General features: G+C 41.2%; 1 protein-coding gene and 1 long non-coding RNA gene across 11 annotated transcripts in view; one reads left to right on the forward strand and one right to left on the reverse strand.

The window, feature by feature from the left end:
- Positions 1–24,654, reverse strand: part of MKLN1 (muskelin 1) — a 283,551-nt gene that overhangs the window by 130,004 nt on the left and 128,893 nt on the right. For 2 of the 8 annotated variants that reach the window (XM_019751093.2, XM_019751065.2), the window contains exon 1: positions 6,772–6,923. The exons of 5 other annotated variants lie outside the window; for them this stretch is intronic. In XM_019751093.2, coding sequence (XP_019606652.1) covers positions 6,772–6,869 — 98 coding nt within the window. In that variant the 5' untranslated portion in view covers positions 6,870–6,923. Of the gene's footprint in view, positions 1–6,771; positions 6,924–14,619; positions 14,771–24,654 lie in introns of those variants that run through there. One more of the 8 variants, XM_074315598.1, reaches the window with a different exon arrangement.
- Positions 6,944–24,654, forward strand: part of LOC109457907 (uncharacterized) — an 80,031-nt gene continuing 62,320 nt past the window's right edge. Inside the window, exons 1-2 of one of the 3 annotated variants that reach the window (XR_012490433.1) lie at positions 6,944–7,174; positions 15,563–15,701. This is a non-coding gene — a long non-coding RNA (uncharacterized LOC109457907). The remainder of the gene's footprint in view (positions 7,175–15,562; positions 15,702–24,654) is intronic. The other 2 variants (XR_002139120.2, XR_012490434.1) reach the window with 2 other exon arrangements.

Genomic DNA, 24,654 nt, shown 5'->3' on the forward strand with positions numbered 1-24,654 from the left:
CAACAGCCTGGAAGTTCCTCAGTTAAACATAAAGTTACTGTATGACCCAGGCATTCCACTCCGAGGCATTTATCCAAGAGAAATGCAAACACACAACCATACAAAAACTTGTACACAAATGCTTATAGCAGTATTATTTATAACAGCCAAAAAGGAAATACAACGCAAATGCCCATCTAGTAATGAATGAACAAAATGTGGTATACAGATACAATAGAATATTATCAGTCATAAAAAGTATGTAGTACTAACACATGCAACAGCCTGGATGAGCCTTGAAAACAGTATGCTAAGTGAGAAGCCAATCACAAGACTCCATATTACATGATCTCATTTATATGAATGCCTGGAATAGGCAAATCTATACAGACAAAAAGTAGATTACTAGTTAATTAGGGATGGTAGAGTAGTAAGCAGATAATAGCTAAAGGGTACGATTTTCTTCTTGAGATTATAAAAATTGGCTACAGTGATGGTCACATATATCTCTGAATATACTAACTTGTACACTTTAAAGAGCAGAACTGCATGGTATGTGAATTACCAAACCAAAACCATTACTATGTAAAAAGGTCAATTAACAGATACTTATGTTCAAGAAATTGGAGGAAATGATCCTTATCCTAAAATTAATCAAAGTATTGATAATACACTCTGAAACAATTAAAAGCCATTAGGCAAATCCGATTCTGTAATGAACTGATCTTTAAAATTCTCAAGGTCTCACTAGAAATACTGCCTGTAAGAATTATAAATAACTTTATAATAACTTTCTAAAACTCCAAGATAGATAAGAAGTTTTCTCCAGTTCCAAATCCTTCCAAATACAACACACCCTCTACCCCAATAACTAACGTCACTTAAAATATTCTGAGAAATTGCTGAAAACTATGCAAATTTACAGCATGGATGTAAAACTTACTAGTTATTTGATATTCTGAACACGGCCAGTATGCGACTCCCTCTAGCCCCAAACCAAACTTGCATTAAAAAGAGAAAAGCAGTCAAAATGCCTAGTTAATCACTCATTTATTGATTTAATAAACACTATTTATTGATTTAATAAACATTTCAGAAACATTTATTGATTTAATAAACATTACAACGATGAGCGGGAAAAAACTCCACAGTACCTATGGAGCCTGTGGTCTAGTTGGGGGAGAGCTATTTATCAAGTAATCACAGAAATAAATGCATAATTAAAATTTTATAAAGTGATACATGAGACAGGTACACACTTGTATGAAAGCATTTCACTGTTGGGGCAGGAAAAGGGATGCCAGACACCCTGGGGGGACAGGGCTTCCCAAGAAAGTGCTGTTTCAGCTGAAGTATAAGTCGGAGTTAGGTTTTATGGCTCTTCTGCTCACACTACTTAAATCCAAAGGGAAAAGGGGAGAAAGAGGACAATGAGAGGAAGGGGAAAGGAGACATATCCAAGGATGCTTAAAATACGAGTAATTTCATATTTCTATTTATAAAAAACAACATGCCTTAACAACAAATACACAGGTAATGACTAAAATAAATATCAGTCATACTAAAGGAATATAAGGACATTAAAAAAGTATTAAATGCTAACAATATTTACAAACCAGCAAATTTACATTAGCGCCAAGCATCTTCCCTTCTAAACATTGTCTTCACATAAATAATATTCCCATGAAAGTTTCATAAAAAGGTAGAGAATATAAAAGTCACATTACAGGAAGGAAAAATATATACTTATGGCAAAGATTAAACTCTTAATTTCTGGACCTCATAAACAAGTCTCAAAAGAGACTTACAAATCAACTAAATCAAGAATAAAATCTCATTTTAACTCTTAATTAGTGGTTAAAACTGCTGACAAATAATGTTATATCTATTCCATAATTTTTCCCATCGGATATTAGGAATAATCAGTTAAGGTGTCAAAAGGCAAAATGAAGAAAAACAAATAAAAATCTGGGACTCACGTGTCACTTTAATATATTAATATAACCATGAGAAATTCATAAGCCTACAAGACAGAACAGTCCAGTCCGTAAGAACTACACACAGATTTCTGCTTTTGGATACGACAGGAAAGCCTGTAGCAGAACAACATTCCCTCTTAGAACCAGAAAGGCTGTGTAACAGAAAGAAAAAAGTTCTTAAGATATCAGAGACTTTCTCAGGCAGCTAAGACTTGAGGTGCCAAAAAAACTCATTCTGTGCAGCTTTCCCTTCCCCTCTCGGCTCATTCCACCTATTCCTTTACTGGCACAGGGAAAGCGAGTGAGAAACCAAGAAAGGGGATGAAAAACTGGGAAAGGACAATCATTCAAGGACAAAAAAGTCAGCAGAGCTTTTAGTAATTTCATGGGGCCAGGAGAACAAAACTTGGTGGTTGGGTCTTGCCATGACACCCAGGACTTGGGAAGTCAAAATCCCACAGTGAAGGGAGGCACAGAACAACAAACCTGACACTACTGATTTTCCTTTTGAGGCATTTGTCTGTTCTTAAAGTGCACAGAGCCAAGAGGCTAAAAGGCCAGCAGAAAGCAACTAAAAAGCTTTTAGGACTGTCATGCTGCTGGAGAGACAAAAGCAGGAGAGGCCCAAGAAAAATGCAGTCTCTCAGCTGAGTTCCCTGGAAGGTCACTAAAGGTGGGCAAATCAGAGGTTTACAAAACCTAAAACCCAACCTCAAGTCAGCTCAGCTCTTGACTACTGAGGTGCTCTGCCGCTATTCTATCTGCCTACCAGAAGATGGGTGAATCCTTTCTAGAGAAATATATCATTAAGCATGTAACTTTAATTCTAATTGTATTTAAATTCTACATATAATGTCTGGCAATGAATCAAAAGTTACCCCCAAAATAGGAAAGAAAATAGTGGTAATAATAATAACAAGATCAACCAAGATATTTAACCAGAAAGAAAAAGAAAAGAAACAGACCTACAGGTGAGCCAAATATTGGAGTTCACAGACACAGACTTTAAAGTATCTTGATTGATATGTTCAAGAAAATAGATGACACTATGAAGATTTTCACCAGGGAATTACAATCTATCATTAAAGAAAGAAGAGTGAGGGAAGAAATTCGACCACTAAAAAAATACTGAAATTCTACTACTAAAAAATACTATGGCTGAAATCGAAGGGAACAAACTATGGGGTTAAAGCAGACGGGGCATAGTTGAATAGAGAATTAATGAAACTGGAATATAGGCAAGTAAAATCTATCCAGAATGGAATAAGGAAAGAAAAAAAAATGATAGAAAAGACAGAGAAAAGCATAAGGGACAAACGGGACATGATGAAAGGTGTAGTACAGAATTTAATTGGAGTCACAGAGAAAAGCCAAAAAAAAAAATGGAGCAGAAATAATATCTGAAGAATCTCAAAATTTTTTCAGAACTGATGAAAGACTCATGCTACCAGAAACCCCCAACAGAGTAAATACAAAACAAACTACTGTATTCTTAGGTGCTGATAGCTATAGCTGTAAAAGAAAATGATTCTTGAATGACTGAAATACAGCAAATTCAGACCCCCACAAAACAGTTGTATCTGATCTACATGTAAAACACAAAGCCCTTGTCTCAGGCCCCCCAAAAGAATTTATTAAAAATCTACATTTACCTAAAAACTAATGCAAATACTAGCGCCATTTGCCTATCTCAAACAAAATTTTTTTAAATGTAATATAAAACCTCCCAGCATCTGATCAAGATAAAAAGTACTTCTGCATAAAAGGAAAATGGAGATGCTCTGAGAAGAGTCATAACTTGCTAAAAGTCACAGAGATCTAATTTTGGAGCCAGCTCTGCAGATTCAACCTCTAGTTCTCCATCCACTTCGTACTTTTCCTTTCCTCAGTGTCTTTATTTTTCTAAAGTTCTAAGATTACCAGACTGAGAATATCAGAACTTTCAGTGGCCAGTAAGGTTCCCGAGCCAGGCCAGTGACTAATCTGGGGGGGAGGGGGGGAGTTGAATACCTTCAAACTAGGGATTCACAACTCAGTGGATTGCAGGAGCAGATGGGATTGTAATGAATCCTCAAATTCATATGCATAACCACCATTGTCTAGAGACCAAATGAATAATAAATATCACAAAAGTGTTCTATTTCCCAAATGTATGTGATTAATAAAATCAAAATTCATTTAAAAGTCAAAATGAAGGAAAAGAAATTACTGGAGCAATGTCACTTTGAATTACATAAGCTTTCTCTAGACATCTCTTAAGAACATGCCTGACCAAAACCACATTCTTAATCCCAAATTACTAAGGATAATGCCAAAATAAACCATGGTACGTAGAAACAGAAAGTTTCCTACACAGGCAGTAGGAAAATAAACCGCTACCTTTAATTCAACATCTAGGAACTCATCATATATGAGTCCCAAGATCTGTTTTTGTAAGGCAAACTCTGAGTACTCCTAATGGTCAAAGAACAACAAAAACAAAACAAACCCAGAAAACCTAAATATCCAATAATAGCGGACCAATTAAATAAAATGCCAAATTATTACATGGATTATAATATAGCATAACAAATGACAATATAGAAGAACATTTAGTAGCACAAGAAAATATTTACTATAGTATATTAAGGAGGAAAGAGAGCACAGCAACAACAAACAGGAGACAAAATCAAATTGAAAAATACATATAGACACAAAATATCTGGAATGATATATACCAACAAGTGATGGTATTCAGGGTAATTTATATTTTGTTTCTGAAGGTTTATATTTTGCAAATATTCCACAACAGACTTAAGGGTTTGATTTTTTTGGGCAATCAGTACCAAAAGAGCAATTTAGGCATGTGACCCAGCAGTCACAAAACTCTCCAACTAAAGCTCCGTAAAACTCAGCTATAGTCCTTCAAAGAAAAAAAGTTCAGATTACTCTTCTATTGTAATAGGTTAGTGCTTTAAAATAAAAACTATACTGCATAAGTCAACTGACTATCATAAGGATTAAATAAGACACTGTAACTGAAAGCGTTTGAAAGTTAAATATACATTAAATACTAGTTTATGAATAGATTTGTGAAAATTATAACAGATTTCTCCGATTTCAAACAGCTGCCTTCTGACCCCAAAACCAGTGCTCTGGGGCCAGGATAATGAGACATAAGTAAGAGTGAAGTTGCCATCCCATTAAATCATTTCCTGCTTGAAATACACTCTTCCCTTTTTATTCCTAACTCAGGCGGGACTTGATATCCAAGTCTCACCCCTACACTAGAAGTTTAAAGAGTGGAATCCTGGAAGCCGCCTAACTCAAGACCGGGAAAATGTCTCCACAGTTACTCGTAACAATGCCACCCAACGCCTGTCTGTGATCCTAACCTGGGTATAGAAAAATGATGATTATCTTCAAATTCAAGAATCTGTTAGCCCTGGAAATCAGAAGTACCTAGGGCCACATTTCAACTCCAGCTGAAGGCTAGAAATGTTTACCTGGCTCACTTTCAAATTAAAAGCAGGATTCCAGCATCAACCAGGGACACAGCCATAGAGCAGCTATCAATAGGACACACAGGCCAGATCAGACCACTGGTCACTTGGCACCCTTCACTGAACCAAACCCTACTGAAGGCCTGACTGCCAACCCTTGACCTGGAGAACAGAACAAAGGACTAGCAGTCAAGAGTTAGATTCTTCTAGCCACAGCTCCATTTTGAGATTCATGACAGATTTGACCAGAGAAATCAAATTTGAGAAAATGGGAAGAATTTTTGAAGTAAGAGTATGCTTCTCAGATCTAGTCACTTCATTTGCTCAGTAACATAAAAATTATTATTTGTAACTTGTTTTGTTCATAAAATCATTCCCTGGGCTTGTGCGATGATGGGGTGGGAGGGCAACAAGTAACACTTTTTTTCAGGGTCTGCACCGATCTTAAAACTTTACTAAATCAGTTTATGTAGCTATATGTAAAGCTGGAATTCAATTTGCTCCTTCTCTCAAAGATAAGAATACTGGATTAAAGTACTTTCAGCATTTCGGAAGGGAACTGCTACAGAAAACCCCACGGTAGCAAATGCAATGGAACCAGTGGTGGAAGTCAGATTCATTCAAGTCGGGCTTTTCTGTCTATATTTGAATTTGGGGGCTGGGAAACTGATCTGTCTGTATGTTTCGAGTCATAACATAATGGAGCGCTTCTGTCAGGTCCCTCCTGCCCACTCCCTGTCTTTCTCAGAACTACCAGCCGGGAAAAGATGCGCCCTTTGCTACGTCTCCCCGTTTGCAAGGATTCCGATGAACTGCACAACTTTTCAGCCTTCGGTGACTTTCACGACTCTTGGTGCTCATCACTTGTAATGACCACCCCCTCCCCGCAAAGGCTCTGCTCAGCGTTACACTTTGTCCTGGCAACGATCCAATGAACCCCCCCGTCTGCGGCCAGCTCGGACGACCTTAGACATCTCCACCAGTTCGCCCGCCGTCGGGACCCCAAAAGCTCCGACTCCTGCCCCACCTTCCCGAGCTGCCCGCCCCCCAAACCCTACTCAACCCCCAAAACCCGGGCATAGATAGCATCACCGGCTTCCCAGTTGTCCTAAGCGCTCTGAACCCGCCACACACCTCGCACTCCGGACCCTCACCCCTCCCCGACTCGGGGGCGGACAACGCTCTCGGCGGCTGGACTGACTCCGGAGGCCGCACGTCCACTCACCAGGCCCCGCCTGGGCCTCTCGGCTCGGCGCCCTCCACTGCCCGCCTGGCCCAGCCGTGCTTACGCCGAAGAGTAGGGAAGCACTAGCCCAGGGCCCGGCACTTACTCAGGAAGGTAGGTGGAGGAGAAGGAGCTCCACTTGTGTAGCGCGTAGGGCAGAAGCCGGCAGTCCGGCGCCGCAGCAACAGCCCCGCCAGCCGCCATCTTGTCAGCACCGTAGCGGCAGCCTCCGACCGCCGGCCGCGCTGGGAGGAGGGAAGGGGCGTGGCTTGCTCTTAAAGAGACCGCGCCCCGCGTCGGCCGTCGGCTCCCTGGGTCTCCGCAGCAGCGTTACCGCTACCTGGAGGGGCTGAGGCGCGCGCGCAGGTGCGCGATTCTCTCCGAGTTTCCGACGCTGAACCAACCCTCCTCAATAACTTACAGAAAGAGGGACGGGAGTGTGAGCATCTGAGAGACTCTCCTGTAGGACTTGGAGGGAGTGGCGCACAGGACTTTCCTTACAAGCTGAGGTAAGGAGAATTCCCAGAATATGATGAAAATAAATACATTGCGGTTATGGGCCAGGAAGGCAACATACGAAAACAAACTTGGAGAAGGGACGTCTTTGCGACTTCGGTAAACCACTGCCTTCCCCAGTTTACAAATCCTTTAAGGACCCAGCCTCGAAGGGAATTGAAGCGAAATCGCGACTCTCCTTTCCCTGTGGCGTTGTCCTGGTTTCAGATGTCCTGTCCCCGTGTTCCAGAGTCACACGGAGACAGGAAAAAGGAAACGCTCGCGTGTTTTGTGCCTCTCGTTGTACACATGTGTTGTGAGCCCTCTTCCACGAATCTTGTGGGATTGGTTTGCTCAGTCGTAACATGCACCCCCAGGCCAGAAAAAAAAAAAAAATCCTTAAGGAGCTGGGAAGCTGTGTGTCATCATTTTTCCAGTTGGTAAATCTGCCCACTTTTAATTCTGACACAAATGTAGCCCAAAGGTTCAGAAAGAGCCAGAGACAAGAGTGCCAGGAAAAAGACTACAGAAGGAATTGCTCTAATGCCATGTGAGCGCGACACCAGCCTCTTAATCAAAAAAGGAACGCTTGCCCTAAATATCTGACAGCTTGGGATAATGTTCCCCTTAAGTACCTGCTGGTCAGGGTTATGCCCGTTTGTCCCCTGGCTTAGCCACTGCAGTCCCCAAAGTCCTCATCACTCGTTGTCGACGAGGTTCTACCCCTGGAAGCTTGGACAGTATCTTCCTCTCCACCCGACAGGTGGAAACACTCCTGCAAGAGAGTTTCTCAGTGAATGGCCCAGGGCGTTGAAACACGTCCCTAATTGTATTCTCATCCTGTTATAATCCTTAACCCGCCCAAACTTCCTCCACTCCGGTGCTGACTTCCTATTTCCAGGGGGGAAACCTTAGCAGTGGCCGCCACTAGCATATCAGAGCCAGGAAGCTAAATAGAAAGGCCACAATATGTCAACCTTTACCATCACTGGGGCTTTGATTGTTGCAGCGCGTTGGAAAAGTGTGTGTTCCTCCAAGGAATGCTATCACCTCAGTGACGCAAGCTGGGAGTGCAGAGACCACGGGAGAGGCCAGAGAAGGTTCTTCCAAAGATGATGCTTGGTTATCTTTGAAGAAAAGAGATACTTTTAAGGAGAGCAGATGAGATGGTGACTCGTTCAATGAGTTTAAAGCCCCGAGTTTGCTAATTACACCTCGTACCCTAATGTGCAAAGAACAAGAGTCCCTGTTCTTTTCCAGCCATAGAGTTATGGTTTATGAGTGGTCTTTTAATAAAACACATATAAGTTCTTCCTAAGACGATTTTCTATAACTTGCAGTGACTTTCTGTTCCCTTTGGGTAACATCAACCGTTCTTAGCAGAGGCCTTTCCTATCCTGCTTTGATTACCACTCCAGCCTTCTCTCTCTTCTCTCTCCTTTGCACTCTTTCCTCTGGCCACACCAAACTAATACACTGAATTGGCTCCTGTAACTTGTGCTCGCTCTGGCCTCCGGGGCTTCGTCTAAGCCCAGCCAGGAATAGTCTCCCCCATTCTTCACCTGCCTAACTTCCATTTTTCAGATTATTTCATTCTGGAAACAGTGTTCCTCATCACCTATTCTGAGATTAGGTGTCATTTTCCACATTTCCCTTGGCACCCTGAGTTTCCCTCGGTGTCTTAGCAAACATCACAATATCTTTTAATTGCCTCTTGATTTCTCATTCTCTCTCCCTAAACTGTAACTCTCATGAAGGCAGGACTCATACATATCTTGTTCACAGTTGTATCCTCACTCTTGTAAGAGTGTCTAGCGCATGGTAGATGTTTAACAAATCTTTATTGAGCAATAACTGAATTGCCCTGAAAGAGAACATGGTTTGCAAAGGAAAAAGAGAGACAGAACTTCTCAGACTGCAAACATGTATCCCACAGAGAATGTAAAGACCCAGGATAGCATGGCTTGCCTGCCGCACCAATTTCACAAATGGCAAAAGAAATCATTCGTCCGTTAACGTAAATACAGAGAGATATGATACTGACCCCCAAATCTGTGTAAATGTTAAGATAAAATAGAAAACAAGAAATTTCAAGTTTTGCAGGAGTCTGCTCCTGCTCAGATCTCCTAGGGGTACACGTTTACCTCCTCTGCCTTTGGGACCTTGCTTTAGGTGATGGGGTTTAGTGTAAGGATACATGGGGAAGACCTGAAAACTGTCAGCAGCCATTTAGTCCCTCCAGTTCTCCCATACTTCAAAAATTGGACATATTGATGGCCTCCTGGAGAGCTGGATAATGGATCATTTTTTAGGGATCAATAGCTCTAGTGACGTGGTCATCGTGTCTTCCCTTAGAAGTCATCATCTTTTACTCTCTGCTGCCTTCTAAGTATGGCTCTCATAGTAAATACTTCTCAGAGAGAGTAACTGATTGTAACTGATTTGGTGTGTCACCATTCACTATCTTTTCCAGCAAAGAAAAACAAGATTTACTGAGAGTCTGTGATGTACCAGGCCGTGTCCTAGATGCTAAGGAGACAGGGATAAACAGGGAAGCCAGACAAAGATCCCGCTTTCATGGAGCTTACATTCTGGTAGGGCAACATCTAATAAATACAATAAACAAATAAGTCAACTATGCAATTTTAGTCTGTGCATTTTAGGTGCTAAAAGACTACACCAAAGTAATATTTCAATGGGATGGTAAAGGAAAGCTTCTCTACGAAGGTAGTACTTGAGCTAATACCTATACAAATAGAAAGTGCTAGCCATGCAAAGGCTAGATAAAAAACATTCCAGGCAGTGCAATGGGCCCGTGGCAGGAAAACGGTTGGTGTGTTCCAAGAATAGAAAGTGGCTGGAGCATAGTGATGGAGGGGGAGAGTAGAGCCAGACCAAGTAGGGCCCCAACAGTCCTGGTAAGGAGTCATAACATGGAAATGGAACCTGTGCAGGAATCCAAGCCAAGGAATAGCATAATTCACTTTACATTTTGTGAAGAAATGATGGTGGCTTAGACGAGCAGAGAAGATGGAGAGAAGTGGTTGAATTGGGACACGTTTTGGAAGTAAAGCCAACTAAACTTGCTGATGAGGGAGAGAAGGCAGGAAGAAAAGGAAAGAATCCAGGATAACTCCTGGGTTTGGGGTTTGTACCACTGAGTAGATAGTCATGTTTTTACTAAGAGGGGAAGATTTGGGGTTGGAACACCTCTGAGGTAGAAGAAATCAAGAATTCTGCCTTCAATGTACCGTATGGGGGGATGCATAATAGATATGCAAGTGGAATTGCCAAGTATCCAATATACAGACCTATACTGCTCAGTCTTCAATCAAGCCACTTCATAGACCTTTGGCCTTCTTCCTATCTAACCAATCAGTGGTTGCTTTTTGGGGGTGCTTAGGCACTGATTCCTGGGTCAATGAATTTTTCTCTGAGTAGCAGAGTCACCATAACTCTACGTAGAGCAGCTCTAGATAGAAGAAACCATCTGTAGGAGACTTCTGCAGAAGGGTCTAGGAATACACGAAGAGTCTAGGAAAAGAAACCTAGAGTATATATACATTGAAAATCTTAGTTTCAGTCTCAGTTCTGCTACTTTCCTAGATCTGAGACCATGGGAAAGTCACTGAACTTCTTTGAGTTTCATTTTCCACCACTATAAAATGTATTTAATAAAATCTGTTTCACAAGGGGTTTTGAAGGTCAAGTGAAGGAAGAGTGCCTCGCTTGTTGGCTCTGATATATAATAACATAACTCCTCCTTTAATTCTCACAGGAACTCTGAGCGATAAATATTTCACAAATGAGAAAAATAAGACCCAGAAAGGTTAAATAATTGTTTGTTGTCTTTGGTTTGTCCCTCCAGATGTGCAGGAGTGAAGAGACTAAGGTTGGGTATTTGTTCTCCTGACTCTCTGGCAGTAAGGTCACTCTGGGTGACTGGCCCTTATGACCAAAGGGAGCAAGTTCTCCTCCCAAGTGGCCTCTCCACACAGCTCTCTCTGGTTTGGGGTTCCAGAACCCTCCTTGCTACCTGTGATTTCCTGGTATGTTCTCATATCTTTATAAATAGTCCCTTTAATAAACCTCTCAGATTATCCAACAGAGAATGCCATCTGCTTCCATCTGGGACCCTAACTAATACAATAACTTATCTAAGGAAATATTATCTAGTCAGTGACAGGCAGAATCTCTTTGGTTCAAAAGCCCATCCTGTTTAGTGGAATCCCATTCTTCTCCTGTGGGAAGAGACTTAATAAACTGTAAAGTATTATACTGTTCAGATACAAGATATTGTCAAATAACGAAGACCACCAGAGTTAAAAAACAAATACAGCTGATTTTGTTTCCAGGCAAAGGAACATGCCAATTGACTGAAGGAAAAAAGAAGGTGTTTTTAATTGTTAGGAATGGGTTTCATGGTTGTTACAGTAATTAAAGATTAAAACAAATACTCTAAATAGGCTAGAATAAATCCGTAGCTCTGTACATGATTGGTTAAAACAAGCCCCATACTTTATTGGTCAGGAATAAAAAGGCTTCAGATATGTCACATAAGGGTCTTGCTTTAACTTACCAGGGTCATTCACAGTTCATGGTTTCTTTGACAGCTTTTGCTGGTTAGCAGAGTTGAAGTGCAGTATTCAGTGCCCTATCTCCTAGGCAAGCTGTGCTGTACATGGAAGAACTTCTCTTTACGATATTATTATGCAACAGATGAAGAAACTAATACCCAAATATGTTAGATGTCATGCCTAAGGTCACTTACTACAACTGGGCTGTTACAGATCTCAATCTAGAACCCAAGTGTCTAATTCTCAGTCACTTTTTTCCTAGTCTAATTGACAGGAACTTTTTAGCTCCATCCTTACATTATTCTTTAAATCCTCTATAACTAGCACATGTAGATAAGAAATATTTCCTGAATTGAATCTCTTAGTCCCTCCTGAATTTCTTGTCACTAATTGTCTTAGTCAGTTGAGTCTATTGTAATAAAAATATGACAGACTGGGTGGCTTAAACAACCAACATTTATTTCTCACAGTTCTGGAGGCTGGGAAGTCTAAGATGCTGGTATATTCAATATCTGGTGAGGGCTCTCTTCCTGGTTTGCAGACAGCCACCTTCTTGCTTCTGCTCCAAAATGCATGCCCTCACATGTAAAATATTAATACATTCATTTCATCCCAACAAACCCCCAAATCTTAACTCATTCCAACATCAACTCTAAAGTCCAAAGTCTCATCTGAATATCTAAATCAGATATGGGTGAGAGACTCATCCTAAGGCAAAATTCCTCTCCAGCTATGAGCCTATGAAACCAAATCTGCATGGGACTTTCCCATTCCATAAGGGAGAAACAGGAAGGAAGGGGTGATTAGTGCCAAGCAAGTCCAAAACCTAGCAAGCCAACTCCATGAGATCTCAAGACTTGAGAATAATCCCCTTGTCTCGATATTCTGCCTTCTGAACTCCCTCTCCCCCCCAAACCACTTCCTGATTACCCCCCCCATCCTCACCCCTCTCCTCAGGGCTCTGCCTGGTGGAGGTCATAGCCCTACAGCTCCTGGCAGCCAAGGCTTTGGGTGGAAGCCGTCTGGCCCGTTGCAATGCCCCCCACCTTTCGAAACCATGGAGGCAGTCCTGAGGATCTCTGAATTGGCTTCAACGTCATTCTTCCCTTGTCTTGAAGAATAACTTTGTTCTGATTGAATATTTCTATGGTCCTGATCCTATAAAATCCGAGAAGTCCAACAGTCTTCCTTCATTCCATCCCCTTCAGTTCAAACCTAGGTGTTCCTACTGGCGTGGCTGATTAAGTCTATAGTTCACATCCATACTGATCTGCTTATCAAATGGCCAGTTAGCCACACCCTTGGTGTTCTTTTCCAAACACTGCTTTCTTCTTCTCCTTCTCCTCCTTTTTTTTTTTTTCCTTGTTTGTTTTATGGACAGGTTGAGAAATTTCCAAATCTTTAAATTCTGGTTCCTTTTTTGTTTAACAGTTCCACCATCGACTCATTTTTCTCTTTTTGCATTTTACTATAAGTTAGGAGGAACCAAGCCACTTCTTCAACACTTTGCTTAGAAATCTCCTCAGCTAGATGTCCAGTTTCATCACTTGCAACTTCTACCTTTCACAAAACTGTTCAGCCAAGTTCTTTGCCACTTTATAACAAGTATCATCTTTCCTCCAGTTTCCAGTAATATGTTCCTCATTCCTGTATGAGACCAGAATGGCCTTTACTGTCTAATATCTACCCACATTCTCTGCATGATTATTTATGTATTCTCTAAGAAGATAGAAGCTTCCTCTCCAGCTCTCCTCTTCACTTTCTAAGCTCTGCCCAGAATCACCTTTAGGGGTTCCTTCCCAGCAGTATTCTACCATGCACCTCAAAAATCTTCCAGCCTCTGCCCATTACCCAATTCCAAATCTGCTTCCGCATTTTTAGGTATGTGTTACAGCAATGCCCCCACTTCTCTGCATCAATTTCTGTCTTAGCTCGGGCCGCCCTAACAAATATACATACACTAGGTGGCTTAAATAATATGCATTTATTTCTCACACTTGCAGGCTGGAAAGTCCAAGATCAAGGCACTGGTAGATTTGGTGTCTGGTGAGAGCCTCACTTGCAGATGGCTCCCTTCTTGCTGTAGCCTCACATGGCAGAGAGAGAGAGAGAGAGAGAACTCTGGGTTCTTCATGCCTATAACGGGCACTAATGCCATCGGGGGGTTCCACCCTCACAACCCCATCTAAACATAATCACCTCCCAATGGCCCCATCTCCAAATAACACCACATTGGGGATTGGGGCTTCAACATATGAAATTTGGGGGGACACATTCAGTCCATAGCACTGATTTGTGATTATTTTCTTTTCAAAATAAAAGGAATTTGCTTAGGGATGGATCATCTACAGATCAGAAGACTAAAAAGAATTAAAGGCAGGAGGGCCGTCAATCTATTTTTGCTCAGTAACTGAAGAAAACCACCTTGGGGATTAGAAGAGTGAACTTGCCCCAGTATAATTCCCATTGGATGTTTCTTTTACGCCAGGAACTTATGTGTATTATCTCAATTAACCCTCACGATAGCCCTGCAGGTATAAACTCAGATTCTTGGAGGTGAAGATTCGCCAAACTATTATACAGTTCTCAAATATGTGCATTCCTAATATGACCCCAGGATTCAGGATTCAGAAGGCCAACAGAAAGAATCTAATGTATTCCTGAAGATAACAGTTTTTGCCCCAATCTTCTGTTCCCTCATGGCTTCCATATTAACTCATTTCTACTTTGTTATTGTTGTTTGAAATCATTTCTTTGAGCTCAACACTGCAAAAGGAACAGATGAAAAGCAAATACCAATGTTTTGTTTGCTAAGTAAGGGCATATCTTATGAGGTCGGACAATTAAGCTCACAAACTCATCCTAAAAAAAGTGCTACTTACCTCATTGCTGAATATCACTATGGTCACCTTGGAAGTACTCCCCTTGGGAAGCTATGCACCGATGCCAGCACCTAGTCCACCCTTCAAAGCAATTTTGGAACTTTTTCTGGAATGGCCATCAGAGCTGTCGTCATATGACCCTTGATGTCTTCAATGTCATCAAAATGTCTTCCTTTCAATATTTCCTTTATCTTTGGGTAAAGAAAGAAGTCACTGGGAGTCATATCAGGTGAATAGGGAGACTGTTCCAATACAGTTATTTGTTTACTGGCTCAAAACTCCTCACAGACAGTGCCGTGTGAGCTGGTGCATTGTCGTGATGCAAGAGCCATGAATTGTTGGCAAAAAGTTCAGGTCGTTCTCATCTTTTTCACGCAGCCTTTTCAGCACTTCCAAATAGTAAACTTGGTTAACTGTCCAGTTGGTACAAATTCATAACGAATAATTCCTCTGACATAAAAAATAACTTGTTGCAACAAGTTCACGAACTTAATTGTCAGACCTCCTATTTATTTTCTAGGACATGGGACCTTCCTCCTGGCCCCCGTGGGGGCCTTTGCCCAAGTCATAGGTGGACATTGAGACTAGCTTCAGGTATGAAGCTCGGGTCTGTCTTCTCCCAGGAGGTGGCAGCAGCAGCAGCCTCAGCCTGCTGGAGAAAACAGAATTCATCCTTTTGACTGTTGGCATCCAAACCTAGAAATTCCTGGTTCGAGCGACCACTTTATCCCTCCTTTGGTTTGCTGAGCTTGGTTGGAGCCAGGGCATAGGAAGTGCAGGAACTGGCAATAATTCCTCTCTGAAGTGCCTAGTTATTTTTATAAACACTTCTGTCTGAGCTGTAACCTTGAAGCAAGTGTGAAGAAGAACCAGGAAGTCTGTGGCCAGGGAAAAGCGCTCCAAAAAGAAACAAATAGTAACTCAAACATTTCCATCCACACAGGCATAGATCCACAGGACCCCCATTCACCGTTTGGTGCCACACAAAGAATATCAATTCGAGACCCGGCCCCGCCTCCCAGCTACCAACCAGCTGACCTTGTCATGGGATCTGTCAGAGCTGCAATTTCCTCATCCATGTGGTATGGACTAGGTGATCTTTAAATGCCTGCAAATTCTTAAATTATGAGTTACTGTACTTTTATTTTCGGGATTAAGTAGGGTTGGGCCTTTACCCTTTCAAAATTTAAAAAAATCCCAGACAAAACAAAGCACTACCGGTTCCACGTTAATCCCAGGTGAGCACATATCCTGGTTCCTTGAACACTGCCAGCTGCCTAGGAGGTGGGCAGGAATCCCAGGAAATGTCTGAACACCACAGCGAGGGATGAACTGTCAGCTGCTGGGAGTTGCTTTGCAAATTACCACATCTAAACGAAGCTGACAAAATAATATTCCAAAAAGCAATTAACACTGATTCTTGATGTATTTGGAACCAGAAGTCCTTTTGGGAAAAGTGAAACTGGCTCAGAAAAATTACCCCAGCCCTCTGGGTAGAAATATTTGAGGTTAAGGGGATTCTTCAGTCAGATGTGTTGGTGCTTTTGTTCCGTCAGCTGGTCTTTAGTGAAGGAGAACACAAAATGAGCTCTCGTTTCCTCCTGCTTCATCCTGCTTGCGCTTACCTTCATTGCCTGGACTGCTTACATTCATTCAGTAAACACTTATTGGGCACCTACTATATGCCAGGTGCTGGGAGTACACCTAGCTAGTACGGAGCTCACCATCAAGTAGTCAGCTATTAAATGGGCTAACACCCAAAGAATTCAGAAAATCAGGATTAGCATATAAAATATAAAGTAATAATAGTGGACATAGTGGTGGTAGCAGTAGATTCTCTTCATCAGACCACAGGCCAAATATCATATTTTCTAATTAAAGCTATACCCCAGAACATAGTAGAATCATCTAGAAATAATCCCATAGTCCTATAGGTATTAGCCTCTGTGTCAAGGCAACAGCCCTCTCTTCCTATTTCACTTGAAAAGTCATCACATTAGAATCTCTTCCTGGGTCAGGAAGCTTTGGCTCCAGAAGGTCACTAAATGGAAATATGTATTGTTACCTGGCACGAAAGGAGCAGGGTGAGTGGGGACATGCTCCTCCTTTACCTTTTCCTTTTGAGAATATTAGCTCAGGTTACGGGCAGGTTAACTACGTTTCAATGTTCCTGCAACAGAGGGAACTGGGGAAATGACAGAAATAGGAGAGCATGCTGATAGCAAATTCTGGGTGTCTCCACACTAGAAAAGAGAACCATATGCAGCTTGGAGACCAGGTCAGAGGAATGTCCAGTGGTACCAGGGACGGAGCTGCGTTATATGGTACAACAAACAAGCAGAAAAGAAGCAAATCATTTCTCCTGGTTCCCTCACATCTCAGATGAGTCTGGGGAGGTCAGCTGGTTTGTCTTTAAAGAGACACCAGATGCCCTCGTAATGTGGGAATCACGTAAAATAATTTTTCAAATGCAACTTTGGATAGAGAGCTTTCCTATCATGTTGATAATGTTGATTGATTTTCCTCCTGTATATTTCCAAGTAAGCTCAAAATGGTCTCCTCCTTCACCCTCTACAACCAGTTGTCTGCAATGCCGGTTACTAAATATATAGCACCAAGGTTGAGAACCTCTGGCCTTTGGCTTAATTTGATCCAATTGAATGTTCGTGTCACTGCTCTCATAGCCCAAAATACCAGCATTATAATGGGATTCTCTGGTGAGCACATTCAGAGAGAAGCCTCTTGGCTGCGTATTGGAATCCCACAGGAAACTTAAAAAAAATCCCCATACCACATCCCAAACCAATGACGTATGAGGGGTGGGACCTAGGCGTCAATATACCGGGGGTGCCAAAAAAAAGGTATACACGTGACTTGTATTCATCTTTTGTTACCAGTATATATTGAGTATAACAATTTTAATGCAGTTTTTTTCCTTTCTTAAAATGTGTATGCATTTTTTTTTTGGCACCCTCTGTAATTTTAAGTTCCTCAAAAGATTTCTACGTGCAGCCAAGGAGAGAACTTTCCCCGCTTCTGTCAGGATAGAGACAGGCAGGAAGCTGCGGGTAGCTGACACCTGAGCTCTCCTCCTCCCTTTGGAATGTCTCCTGAGAAGTCCGCATGAAGAAACCAGATCCTGCAATGACAGCTAGTTTGGACACGCACTTTGTAAGGTTTCCATTTCACCTTTCCCACCTTATCCACTCCTTTTGCATTTAAAATGATTCGAGTACTTAGGGAGCTGTGAACGGTAGTGAATCGGTATTTCCAAGAGAGTTGGTCACAAGTGATAGTGATATAAATGCCATGCTCTAGAATCCCACATTCATCTTAAAAAACAAACATGAATGCTTTTTAAAAAAAATCCCCCACACTCAGTCTTTTTCCTCTCCTCCTCCTTTACCCATGTGTCTCTCTTCCTACCTGTCTCCTTCACCAACTCTCCTATCACTGACTTTCTGTCTGATTCCCGTCACCCCTTGTTTACATTCCATTACTCTGTGTACCACCCTATTCCTTCTGCATCTGAATCCATTTTTTTGCTCTCTGTTCTCGCCCCTGACCCCCACACACACCTCTCTCCTCTATTTCATCATCATTCCCACTTACAACTCCTTACCTGACTATACTGTAGAACAAAACCATTGTCAGATATTTATATATTAAATAAGGTAGTTTGTTGTTAATTTTAAAAGCAGGTGAGTTCTGACAATGCTGTATTTCTCCATGGAGAAAAAAAACACTTGCTTATAGTTAGCACTCCTTAAATACTAACTAGAATAATTATTTTTCCTATAACTGCCTGTATTGGCCATCGATTACTTTCTTCATGGACGTAGTTCAGTGACCCTCAATAGAAAAGTGGTACCCTGTTCCCCAATAATCCCAAAACAGCAGCTGACATCAATGTGAAAAGAGAAACAAGCTAAAAACAGTAGTTGAGTGTATGCACCCTGAATTGCATATTCAGTTGCAAAATCATCATCATCATTATTACTGTAATTGCAGAGGGGAGTCATTTAAATAATTGTTCAAAGTGTCTTCTTGAGGAAATAACTAAATCAGGGCCAGCTGTCATGAACCAACCTACAATAATAATCTCATATGTGCATCTTCAGTATTCATAGCAACTCTACAATAACAAATTTGTGCATTCATATAATGTCCTTAAACAACCTAAAAAATAAACAAACCTTGATCAAATCCAGTATCTCACTTGGTAGTTGACCTGTGTTTTTAAGTGGTCCTGGAACAACCTTAGAATCATAAACCACTCAAGCAAAAATTGCACCATCCATTCAATGACAAGCTAGGATGGGTGACCCAGCATCCACCTGCTACATTAGGGAACAAATCTAGGTACAAGTAGAGAGCAAACCAGGTTGAGAGGTCTGCAGACAACTGAAACATTTAAGAGAATTATCCAGACAAGCTTTATGGACTTGAAATTTGTAAACACACAGGAACTGTGAGAAAAGAGGGAAGGCCTTGTTTTTAGTTTACTTGCAAAATCAGTCAGAAGCATTTGAGATTTCTCTCTTCCCAGGATGCAGCTGTGAAATGACTAATAGGAACGAAGTGAGCCTGCACCAAGGACTGAATGTGCCACTTCACTAGGAACAGAAAATGTTCCCCTCATAGAGGCTGTCCTCTCAGATCAGTACCTTGGGTGTTTTAAAGCGCATCAGCCAGAATATGGTGCGTTTATAAAGAGCCAGAACCATCCAGGCACCTTTGCAAATTTTCTTTATATCTCAGTACTTCTGAATCTTGTTTGTATCTTCTATGTACCTGAAGGAACTCAGAAGAAAGGGGAAAAGGGAGAAGGAGAAAGAAAATTTCCAATCATATTGCTTTATCCTTGCTGGACTTTCAAGTAGGAGTCTTGCTGAAGGCTTGGCCTGAGCAATTTCAGAATGGTGAATGACCTGAGCCTGCTTCTTTTAAAGTGGGGAGCTGCTCTGATTCCGTCTGTCCGGGTTCTACATATCATACACCTAGGTACAATGGCTCAATATTATTTGCATCCCCACCTAAAATCAATTTGCCCACATACAGTCTCATCCTGTTTCAGTAATTAAAATATTTTCTGCAAAAGTATTAGAAGGGGCACCGGTTGACATTTTGAAAAAAAAAATTTTTTAATGCATAATCTATGTACAGTAGGTCCTCGAATAATGTTGTTTTGTTCAACATCGTTTCATTATAACGTTGATGAGATGCCTTAGGAACTTCACTCTCATTTATATCAGTTAGCCTGTGGTAATATTGGTTTCGTTATACATTTTTTCACTTAAACTCCCAGAATCTACTGACAATATTGAGGACCTACTATGTATTTTTATTTCACTGTAAAAGTAAGGCACCAACATAAAAATAAATTCAAAGGTCAACAAAGTTTAAAATGGAAAGAAAAACATCCCTTCCCACTCTTACCAAGGTACGCACTGTTAACTATTTCTTGTGTATTCTTTCTACATAGCATATATAATTTATACACCATTTTTACACAAAGCAGATCATATAATGTATAGTGTCCTATAATGAGGTAATAGAAAATATATACATTGGTCTCTGTCTGCCCCCAGGTCCTGGCATAGAACTAAAACCCTTGTAAATGCTTAAGTGATAAGAGACTAGGAGCATTTTTTTTGTTCGAATACCTGCTCCCTGACTCAGTGTTCCTAAATCCCTTCGAACTTCCTGATAGGAGTGTCTTTTGTTGTAGTGATGTGGGCTCCTTAATGGCTCCTGGGTGGGGAGGGGGGCTGGTCCCCTGAAAGACCAAGTTATGATTAGAAGCTTGGAATTTCCAGGCCCAGCCCCAATTTTCAGACAGAGGCGAAGGGCTGGAAATGGACTTAATCACTGATGATGCCTATGTGATGAAGGCTTCATAAAAACCCCAGTAGTGGAGGATTCCGAGAGCTTCTGGATTGGTGACCACAGCCCCCTAACTTCACAGGACAGAAGCTCCTGCCCTGGGGACCCTCCGAGACCTCGCCCAATTATCTCTTCATCTGGCTGTTCATCTACATCCTTTATTATATCATAAACTGGAAAATATAAGTGAGTGTTTCCCTGAGTTCTGTGAGCTGTTCTCGCAAATACTCAAATCCAAGGGGGATGAGATCATGGGAACTGCCGATTTGTAGCCAAGTCAGACAGAATTTGTGGGTAACTCGGGGACCTACTGTTTGAGATTGGCATCTGAATTGGGGAGCAGTCTTCTGGGACTGAGCCCTTAACCTGTGGATCTCCAGGTAGATAGTGTCAGCGTTTAATTAAATTGTAAGACACCCAGATGATGTCACAGAGAATTTCTTCGTGTGGGAAAAATTCCCACACATCTGGTGTCAGAAGCGTTGTGAGTGTGGTGGTCGTGTGAGAGGGAAGGAGAGAGACACAGGAGGAAGAGAGAGTTTTCATAAACACCTATACTTTGCTTTATTCATCTAATAATGTATCAAAAAAATTTCTGTGTCAGCAGATACAGATCTTGTAAGATCTTTTCATCAGTGGATGTGCCATAATTTATTTAACCATTGCTCCGCTGAGGAACATTGAAATCATATCTATTTTTTGTTATTATACACAATTTTTCCATGAATATCCTTACACATATGTCATTGGTAACTTGTATGACTTTAGCTATAGGATAAATTCCTTTAAATGAGATGGCTCGGTCAAAATAAATGTACATTGAAGGTTGGCCTAGATAGTCCCAAATTGTAACCCTTAGTAAACGGTTCCTTTCCATCAACAGTATAAGTTTATTGATAACCCTACCAAAACTGAGTTTTATCAAACTTTCAACTTTTTGTTAACCCGATAGGTAAAAATGATACCACATACTGTGATTTGCACTTTTCTGAGCATCAATGAAGTGATGTTTTGTTTTTTTTCAAGTAGTTTTGCCATTCTTATGTTCTTGATGAAGTATTTGTTCATATTCTTTGCCTATTTTTCTGTTCATGTGTTTTCTGTCATAAAACTAAGATCTCTTTCTAAAAAAAAGAAATAAGCACCTTTTCTCTTGGGCTGCAAACAATTTTTTCTTCTGTGCCATTTGTCTTTTGCTCTTACCATGTTTTCTTGTTGCCATATTTATTTTTATCACATAAAAGTTTTAAATGTTTTACACTAAAGCATTGATCAATAGTTTCCTTTTTGGTTTCTGAGTTTTGTCTGTGTTTTAAATATTAGTTCTCTTACAAGATTGGTCTCTTTACAGTTGCCACTTTAATGTACCAGGGCTTGATTTGAATTCCACTGCGTCATATGATATAGGTTAACATACTAGGTTTTACTGTGGAAAGAGGAAACTTACAATGTCAAGGTCATTGAGAGAAGGAAGGGCATGGAGACCCCAACCTCTTATTGTCCCTGGCTGACCTGCTGGCCTCACAGAATGGTTTGTGTTCCAGGAAAGGGAACTTTGCCCTTCTTTTGATCTCCTTCTTGTATAGAATTAGTGTGAGAGTAGCCTTATCAGTGAATGGAAAAGTCAAACTGTCTTGGCACCAGACAGCCTGGATTTTGGTGCCAGCTGTTTACCAGAGTTGTCTGGGAAACACACACAAGCTGCCCAGCACCTAGACTTTTGGTTCTGTGGGATGTTACACAAGAGAAGGGAGGCCAGTGGTCCCATGGGTAGCTGAGCTTCCGTAGTTCCTCAGGCTGGGAGCAGACCTTTTCCTCAGCCCCAACCCCCCATACCTGGTTTGAGCTAGCTCATTGTCTGGGCAACACAGAGTAAGCACCTAGATTTGTTTAGAGCAAGCCTGCTCTTTGCATCACATTAAATTACTAAGGCGTCAGGCAGTGGAGATGAGATTAACTTTTAAAAAGTTACCCCCAACTTTTTATTTTGAAAACTTTCAAACCCAAAAGGTTGAAAGAATAATACAATGAATGCTCCTATACTCATCACCTAGATTCACCAATTGTTAACGTTTTGTCACCTTTGCTTTATCTCTTCCTATAAATGTACATTTTTATCCATTGAAGCCTTTGGAAGTAGGTTGAGTACTTTGTGACAGTTCACTCAAAATAATTCAGCATACATCTCCTAAGAATAAAGCATTCACCTACATAACTTCAATACCATTTTCAGACCTAGGAAAATTAACAATTCAATTTGTCTAATTCCACATTCAAATTTCTCTAATTGTCCCAAATGTTTTTTGTCACCATATCCTTTTGTTGGATGCAAGACCTTAACAAGGTCCATACATTGAATTTGATTCTGTCTCTCCAGTCCAGTGCCCCGAAGCAGATATTTAGCAATGCCTGGAGATACTTTTGATTGTTACAATTAGAGGTGCTATTGGCATCTAGTGGATGGGGACCCAGATGTCTGCTAAATATCCCACAATACACATGACAAGCCCCTACAACAAAGAATTATCTGGTTCAAAATGTCAGTTAGTGCTGACATCGAAAAATTTTGTTGTAGTCTATCTAGAACAGTCTCCTCACTTTGTTGTTGTTGATGTTTTCATGACATTGACTTGTAGTGTCCAGGGCAGTTGTAATGCAGTGTCCCACAGTCGAGGTTTTTCTGATTGTTTTCTCATGATTAGTTTCCATTTAAACATATTTGACAGGAGTATTACATACGTCACTGTAACGGTTAGCTATTGCTGCGTAACAATGCGCCTGAAAACGCAGTAGGTGGCATAATATTAACAACCATTGGCTGGGCCCTTTTGCTGATCTGGGTTGGGCTCAGCTGATTTGGGCCAGACTCATTTATGGATCTGCAGTCATTTGGAAGATTGAGTAGGGGCTGGCTGGTCTAGGATGGCTGGGCTCAGCTCCATTCATCTAGCACACTTAGCAGGCTAGCTCTGGCTGTTCTCATGGAAGCAACAGGGGTCTGAAAGAGAGTGGAAGCATGCAAGGTCTTCTAAAGTCTAGGCTTAGAATTGGCACTCTGTCACTTCCACGGCATTATGTTGGCCAAAGAAGGTAAAAAGCCAGCCGAGATTCAAGTGGTAGAGAAATGAACTCTACCTCAATGGGAGTTGCTGCAGACACATTGCAAGGGGTGTGGATGAGGACAGGAAAGAATCTAGGCCTATTGCCATCAGTCTATCACGGTGATATTCTGTACCTCTTGTTGCATCATGTCAAGCGGTACATAATGTCAGGTTGTCCCACTATTAGTGATGTTAAGTTTGATAACTTGATTAAGTGGTAACCTGCAAAGCTCTCTTTGGGAAAGCTCTTTCTTTCTTATCTGTGGGGTGAGACTGTTTCTATCCTTTTCACCACTGTATTAGTTTCCTAGGGCTGCTGTCACAAAATACCCACAAATTGGGTGACTTAAACCAACAGAAATGTATTGTCTCACAGTTCTGGAGGCTGGAAGTATGTAAACAATGTAAGTTTAGCAGGGCTCCCTCTGAAACCACAGGGGAGAATCCTTCCCTGCCACTTCCAGTGTCTGGTAGCCCCAGTTAGTCCTTGGCTTGCCACTGTAGCACTTCAGTTCAGCTTCCATCTTCACATGGCATTCTCCCTGTGTCTCTGTGTCTTCACCGGACCATCCATCTTCTTATAAGGACACCAGTTATATGGGATTAGGGTCTCATCCTTCTGGAATATGATGATCATTTTAACTAATTATATCGATTCTGACCCTATTTCTGAATAAGATCACATTCGAGGGTCCTTGGGTTTACAACTTCAACATACCTTTTCTTGGGAAATAATTCAACCCATAACACCTATCAACCCTTCACCGAAAGGTTTTATCATCCATTGATAATCCTTGATTGAATCAGTTATTACATTGGGGATTGCAAAACGATATTTTTCTTAGGTCTCATCATTTCTTCAATATGTATTAGCTGTCATTCTTCTGTAAAAAAGAAGGGTTTGTTTTCCTGTTTCTCCCCCATCTCGTATTTTTTCCCTCCCCCACCGCTTTTTTAAATCACTTTGAATGTGTGCCTTTCTCTTTTATCATCATTTTTATACAAGCATACACACAAAATTTTGGTGATCAAATGGTCTCATATTTGG

The sequence above is a fragment of the Rhinolophus sinicus genome, linkage group LG11 (assembly GCF_036562045.2).
Source record: "Rhinolophus sinicus isolate RSC01 linkage group LG11, ASM3656204v1, whole genome shotgun sequence".
NCBI classification, from domain to species: Eukaryota; Metazoa; Chordata; class Mammalia; order Chiroptera; family Rhinolophidae; genus Rhinolophus; species Rhinolophus sinicus.